The sequence below is a fragment of the Hyposmocoma kahamanoa genome, unplaced genomic scaffold (genome assembly GCF_003589595.1).
Source record: "Hyposmocoma kahamanoa isolate Upper Pololo Valley unplaced genomic scaffold, ASM358959v1 100021, whole genome shotgun sequence".
Taxonomy (NCBI): domain Eukaryota; kingdom Metazoa; phylum Arthropoda; class Insecta; order Lepidoptera; family Cosmopterigidae; genus Hyposmocoma; species Hyposmocoma kahamanoa.
Window position 1 is genome coordinate 18,403,995 of NW_020653200.1, and position 8,110 is coordinate 18,412,104.

General features: G+C 34.9%; 1 protein-coding gene across 1 annotated transcript in view; it reads right to left on the minus strand.

Annotated features, from left to right (window-relative positions):
• LOC113226457 overlaps positions 1-5,074 on the minus strand; it is an 18,865-nt gene extending 13,791 nt beyond the window's left edge. The window contains exon 1 of the mRNA XM_026459085.1: positions 4,936-5,074. Within this exon, the coding sequence (XP_026314870.1) occupies positions 4,936-4,974 (39 nt within the window). The 5' untranslated portion in view covers positions 4,975-5,074. The remainder of the gene's footprint in view (positions 1-4,935) is intronic.
• Positions 5,075-8,110: the final 3,036 nt, after the last annotated feature.

Here is an 8,110-nt window from a genome sequence, read left to right on the forward strand (position 1 = left end):
TTTCAAAACAAAGCTATTTTTTATAATTTCCTATACCGGAATTTCGTCCAGAGAAATGTCTGAAATAAAATATTGACATATTACAGTAATAATATTTTTGATCGGTTATTGTTACTATAAAATATTTATTTATTTCTTGTGTTCATTGAGAACAAATGTTTTGTTATGGGAATTCTGTTCCAGTTTTTAAGCAGACATGCTTTGTAATGATTAGCATTTAAGACCATTTGTTGTTGGGCTGAGTTTGTAAACACTTATAGGCCAAAGACGGATGTCTATAACAACATATCTGAGTCACACGTAGGCGGAGTTGACACTAGAGACCCGTGTGCATGAATAAAGTTTCATTTTCACCTCGTTAACTTGATTTCTGTTCGTTGGAAATGCTAGACAGATTTGGATTTCTACAATTGTATTTAGTGCAGGGTAACACAATTTTATTTTTATGAAAAATAGTGACGGATATAACGTTAATAAGAGAAATAAAAATAAAGTACCTGTTCTTGATAGTTGTCTTCATAAAGTCTCAAATTCATTTACGGGGCAATGTATACGATTTTACAATAAGATATTCAAAATTGACATTTACGAGTTTTAAAACTACAAGAAACAAAATTTTATACTAAAGGTATAAAATTTTGCTACTTCTGCTTACTTGGATGATAAAAATCCGAGGTAGTGACGCGATTAGCTCTTTCAAGTATTCTCGATCTAAGGTGTTTAAATTAAATATTGTAATGATAAATGTATTCAGATGTATATTTACAAAGAGCAAGCCCTACAGTTTCCTGTTAATTCTTCTCAGGGGAATCTGCCTTACGAATGAGCAGTAGAGTTTAATCAGTATGACGATTTTAAGTGTAATTTGCTTGCCTATGAAATAAAGCTAATTTTACTTTGACTAAAAAAAAGAAACCTATGTACTATTTCAGTCGATGCGACAGACGTCAATCGCAGCATGCTGACGACCACAACACTATGCAAAATAGTAGAGCAACAGTATCTCAAAAATCGTTTTGACCTGTTTCTTAAGTGAGAATAAATTAAATTTGAATTCATAGTTTAGATTTAAGAGTATATGCCATACTTAATATACTCAAACTTATTCGTTACTTCTGTTCTGCCAATAAAATTAATCGATGAAATGATTGGTACTATTGTTTTGCCATGCTATTTAAATCGAGTTTTCAAATGAAACTACTGAGAAAATTAAAATTATTGTTATTCAGTCTAAAATTGATTTTTTCAGTTCGTCGTTGGTTATTAAGGATAATAATAATAATAACGCACACACTCAGAGCACCGTACTTGGAAAATCCTGTATCGCGGGTGCCATGGGCACACACATAGGTAGACAACCACAAACTATACGCAAAACCACGAGAGAAATAAGCGTAGGCCATACAAATATTTCTTCCATTCTGGGGATTGAATCCGGGACCTCTGCGTGGCAGTCCAGCATAGTAACCGTTCGGCCATCGAGGCAGTTATAAGGAAGGCAAAGGAGGGCAAGTAAAACATGAATTGTCGTTGACCAGTATAGGCGGCAAAGTACTTGTACTTATGATTTTACTCCATGTTTGCTCATCATTGGTCCATGTTTGCTCATCGTTGGCACCACACTCACTAGAGTAAATGTGACCCGGGCAACTTGGGTATACCAGGGCGCGCAGTTTGAGATATTGACATGCCCGGAATTGTGGAGGGGAAGACCAACTAGCCGGAGCCGGTGGCCAGATTTATTGCCGGCTATGCAGCAGAAGACAGAAAGTAGGTAGTGAGTTATTTGTGTAGGTAGTTGGGTAGTGTTGTAAGGAACGAGTTCTTGGTGTTGGACTTCGTTCTACCGTATCGGCTCATCTTGGATGAGGTTGTGTTTTCGTCCATACAAGTCGCAGTATTTATTTACATTACATTTATTTCCTCTTCATATTTGGTGTCGGTTTTCTTGATTCCATTTAGTTCTTCAAATTTACCCCTATCTTTTATTTGTTTATGGTTCTACTCCATGTTTTTTAATAATTTACAAAATGTAACTGCCAGGCCCGAAAATGAATATTATTTTCGTTATAGATTATTAACACTTCACGCCTGGATTAGCAATGGTCAATCATAAGTGTGAAAATAAATAATTGAAGTTAATGAGTTTAGATTATTCGTTGATAACCACGACTTGAAAATGTTACGGTAATACCAATGACTGAATGAATGAAGGAGCTTAACGAAGAGCCGCTCCCTATAGCTACTGAAAGTTGACCATTTATTCTTATCTCTTATTTTTTTGTTATATAATTCTAAGTAAAATGTAAAACTGCATTTAATTTATTTTAACAATTCAGAATTTTATTGAAACATGTCGTTGATGTTTTTTAATTGACTTCAAAAACAGGAGGACTTTCTCAAATTGCCTGTATGTTTTTTTTGTATGTATGTTACGCATCCCTCCCGCATTTGAGAATCGATTTTGATGATTCTTCCTTTGTTCGAAAGTTTGAGGTACCCACCTCAAGTAGTGGTCTCATTTAAATTTGAAGAAAATATTCCACCTAGTAAGGGTGGCAAACTAGGATGGATGAATGACTTTCGAGGTCAGTTTTTGTAGTACTCAGTACTGAGATTATTTGAAAATAAATATTGCGTATAAAAACTACGCATTTAAAGAAAATATTTTTGCACATTTTGTTTCTTTCGGCTCTAAAAATATATGCATTTAAAAACCAATAGACATGTATGTTGACGATAACGTATATAATTCAGTGATTGTTTATAATATGCTTGGTTGCAATAAAGTTGAAAAATTTTTGTAGTAAGTGAAATAATTATTGGATTTAATAAAACAGTTTTGCTTAATGCATTAAACAGTACGTTAAGTTTGATTTGTATAGCGTGCATATTTATTGTGTCAGTATTTTCATTGCTACTATAATATTAAAAAAATAACTTTTCTATATTGTTTCGGATCTGGGCGTTTGTGATACCGTCGCGGTCGTTGTTTCCAATTTCCATAACACAAGAGCTTTAGTTACTTACTTTGGGATCAGAGCAACGCATGTGACGTTGTATAATATTTATTTATTTAAAAATGAAACTTCCTCCACCCTTCAATTTTTGTTTAATAAAATATAAGTGCGCATTTCACCTCCATCTCACCTGATAGAAAGTGACGATGAGGTCGACGATGGAAAATTGCACACCTAAATAATGCCTATTCACTCTCGCCTTGAAAAGTCCCAAGTTATAACGTTTAGGGAACATGTCTGCAGGCAGGGAATTCCACTCCATAGCCGTTCGTCATATATATATGGAAGCGTAACGCATCAATTCAATTCTTTATTGCATTTACCATAATGTTACATAGATGGGATAGTAAAAGGCTTATAGCTAACTTATAGCTTCGTGCGAATCTTTGGAATATCCACAACTTAGGGGTGGAACTTAAGTCAACGTCTACGATGATGGAAACGCTCCCGGTGCTGGAAACGGGAAAGCGGAATTAAATCGTGTATTTCCATCGCACACTCTCCGGGATATATATAGCCTGTAAAATACCGATAAGCAGGCAAATTTACGGCGGTGTTTAAGGGTCTGTAGCTTCGCCTGCACTAATTCCGAGTCGTATAAGCCTCTTGCCACTTTATTGTTGTCAATTGAATCCAAAGTGGCCAGGTACGTAGCAGAGCCATCCCAATGGTGGCAGCAGTACTCCATACACGACCAGACCTGTGCTTGGTACAGCAGAAGCAACTGTCCCGGTGTAAAGTAACGCCTCACCTTGGAAAAGATGTCAAGCTTCCTTGCTGCGTTTTTGGGCGTGGATTCAATGTATCTGCCGAACTAAGTGAAAGGCTGTGGCCTTTGTCTATTCCGATGGGAAAAGGGCGTAAAAAGTGTAAAGTATAGAAGGCATTCCCGTTGCTAAATAACGTAACTCAAAGCTCCACTCCTTAAACTTTCTTCTTAGAGGTGACCCGTGTTCAGCAGTAGAATGTATGGATTGATATTGATTGATTGATTTTGTACAAAATTAACTGACGAATTCAAAAATAACATTGTAAATCCATTTAGTGGGTTTGAATAGTAATCGGTAGTTATAAGAAATAATTACAATATTCATGTTGCCGACCAAAGTGAACATTATTATATCAAAACGTGAAATAATTTGTTTACTTATTTGCAAATATTTTCTCTGCAGAAGACCAATATTAATTTAGTAACAAGATATAATGATTTTGCACGTATAATGAGCAGGTCTTTTATAAATAGCGTAATTAATTAACTTAGACACACCGTGCGTCCAAAATCGTGACTCAAAACGCTTTCTTTGCCTTTCCCCGTTCTTTTATTGGAATTGTAATCATTTTGGCGGCAAAATATTTCGCGAGATTAGGAAATTTAAAACTTGTTTGGTGAGAACGGTGTGGCAGCGCAGAATAAAAATCATTTGAATCGGAAAACTGACCCTGATTTATTTGGTTTTGTGAGATTCCTCCTGCATGGAATAATCCTAATAGCTTTTTGCTAATTTTGCTTCACTATATAGGTACAGGCAACTACCCAGGATCTAATTCAGCTGTTAAAAATAATTACAAATAAATTGTGTCTTTACGTTCTCTAGTTTATTGTCTATGTGCACTTTAATAATAATACTTTTCATATTCTACTTCCATATTCGAGTAATACCGTAATGTACTAATCCTAATAAGGACTAACTTTACGCAGTAGGTACCAAAAAAACGTTAAGTATGTTAGTGAGAAATCAATGCTAATCAAGTTTTTTAGAATACGGGTCCTTCAGCCGGCCAATAATGAGTCATTTTAATAGTATGATGGTAAAAAGAAAAATGCGACTATAAAAAGAAATTATAAATGGGATAATGTTAAAAAAGGAAATGATTGTTATAAAATTATATAAAACAAAAACAATTGAACACTTACAGTGAAAAGTGCGAAGTAACACACCTCCGTCAGCTGCATGTTTCACCTCTGATTACATTGACTGATGTATTTTTAAATTTATCTTCAGGCAAATGAGCTACTTTATTATGCTTATTTTAAAAATATCTTGCAGGCGTGTGATCACCGCGAAAGCTTCTGAGATAGTGCTGCGTGTCATGTATCAGATTACTGTTGTTTGGCCAACTGTGACAACAACTGTTTATAGAGTTGCCGCTACCACTTACAAATGATTTTATTGCTACTTGTTATTGACATGGTTAACTATATTTAGCATGTTTTATTTTTGTAACTTTGTTGTTATTTACAAATATTTGTTTACATAAAATCTGAATATAGGTTTTTAACGTGATTTGTATCTATACGATACTTACAATAAGTAATAACTTGGGATAAAACTACGTTATACGCTTTTTAGTAAAATGATTAAAATCTATTGGATGCCAAATTTGATTAAAGTTTAGAAAAACTAACTAATTTCATTAGGAGTGTTTTGTATTAATTTTAAGTCTTTTGTATTATGAGACATAATTATTGTTTTTTTAATTAGTTAGCTTTATTTAAATACGGTTAATGAAGTCATATATAATGGACAATATGACAACGATTGTATAAGTGAAACTTGACTCGAGAAACACGGCAGGGAGCAAAATTAACGTAACAAAAAGTACCTCATAGTTGAGAAAAACATATTTTGTCGCAATCATTGGGTGTACCTATGCAAATACCCCAATGATGCCATGATTTTTTTTTTCATAAAAATGCTGGCATTTTAAACATTGGGGCCCTAGAGCCCCCAAGATTGTATATACTGATTTAATAAACGATAAAAAGGTACACAAAAACTTAGCGCCGAAAATAACTATAAGCATTCTTTTTTTATAATATCAAGTGACAGGACGAACAAGTCGGGCGCCTGATGGTAAGCTACATTCCTGTCCATAACAATTCAGTGCCACTCAGAGCTTTAAATCGCAAAGATGTGAGGGGCACTGCCACTGCGCACGTCACCCTGAGAGATAAGTTGACAAGCCCCATGTGCCCAGTAATTTCACCAGAACCCTTACCCTTCAAAACCGAAAGACGGTAATGGTGACGGATTACTGCTTGGCAATAGAAATATATAAGGTGGCAGTACTTCCCTGGACGAAAATGTTCACAAGAAACTCTACTGCTACTAAATGACTAAATTATAAAATTACTAAATTATTACAACCTACTGGTGCTACCTCATTGCTATTCTTGTGCCTTTTTCCGTATTAAAATTGTCATGTTCACGCATCAATGTCCGAGTCCTAGAACCCGTAATTAAGAATTATTATACGTCTAGATCAGACGTTTAGATCAGACGTCATATTTATTATTTTTTTTACTTTGCAACCCCGCCAGATGGCAATACTATACGTAAAGTGGCACTATGGGAGGTTTCCGATAGTTTAAAACAATTTTTTGAATACGGTCGTCATGCAAGCGTTTTTTTTATTCCTTGAACCCCTTCTTAAAGAGCAATTATGCGCCAGACAGGATTGGCTCTCTTTATGGGATGGACTTAATGTTCATTTGTATGAAACATCTCTACGTAACCATTTGTATGCTTTAAAGTTGTGTATTCGTATGTACTGTTCCTACATGGAGAAATTTAGAAAAACTATAAATGAATTGTATGCTATTATTATATTTCTATAAGGGGGCATTTAACAACTCTATTACCAGCACCCAACTATATCTAATCACAACACGTCATCCGCTCTCACATCTTAGAGTCTACGCACACGGCGTAATTTATACGGGCCGACGTCATGCGTTTACGCGTCGTAACGCGCGTCACCTGCGAATATCTACCGTCCTCTAGCTAAAACGGCTAAGTGGCTAAATAATTTTTTGAGATATCATAAATAACCATAACCCAGTTTTAGGATATTGTAATTGTTTAATGATATTTCAGCTATGCGGTGTTAGGGTAAGTTCTGATTAGTCGAACAAGTTAACTAATTTTAACTGTTTTTAAAAGAGAATTTTGTACTGTATTTTTTTTCTATTTGGAACGGATATTTGACCATTTGTCACTTAGCCGTTAGTTAGCCTTCGCGTTTTAGTTAGTGGACGGCAGATATGCGCGCCGCAGACGCGCTGTAGCCGCGCGAATGTAATGCGCATTTTGGTAAGAGATACTTTTAATTTTAGTTTTGTTTGTTAATTTCAGTTAGTTTTTAATATGAAGCAATTACATAAAATTCTAAGTATAACCTCCCTTGGAGTACATAAGCTTCTTGCTTGCAACGCGATGTTTGCGCGTGTTTGATTCCGCGCGTCGTCAGCACATATTAAATGCGCCGTGTGCGTAGCGTTTTTTGTGGCTCTTTCTGTTTATTAATACTGTCTACTAAACAACTCTTTTGTGCAACAAGAAAATGGGATGTTTATTTTTTTTATTTTTGTTTCGAATGACCGTACACAATGTTTGTTTTGTTTTTTGTTGGTAACGATAAAATGTGGTACATATGTTTAACATTTGTTGATATTTTACGAAACAAGGTGAAAAGTATTCAGTTACCGATACAAAATATATCGATATATTTGTGAATTAATTTTGATGTGGAAATTAACTCGTTTTAAGCGTAATTTCTGAATGAACTCTTATGTTAATGAAAATTTAGTGGCCACAATTGTTTTTTATATAGGGTGTAGGTACATCTTTTCTTTTGGGCGAGTTGATAGTGATAATTTCAATAGCTAGTGGTGTTACTCTTACTTTTATGGGCGATATAATTATGACAACGACTGTCGATGTGAAGATATAGAGTGATAAATCGTTACAATATTATTTGTAAATAATCATTAATAGTAATAATAGTAGTAATAATAATAATAATAATAGGCCTTGGGAGAGGCGAGAGTTTAAAATAAACACGAAAATAATAATAATAATCTTTTAGGCTTTGGGAGAGGCGAGAGTTTAAAATAAATACAATAATAATAATAATAACAACGCACACACTCAACATAACCCCGCACTAGGGAAAACCTGTGTCGTGGGTGCCACACACACATAGACGACCACAAATTACACCCAAACTCACGAGAGAAATAATTGTAGACCATACAACAATTTCTCCCGGCCCGGGAATCGAACCTGGGACTTCTGCCACAGAGGCAG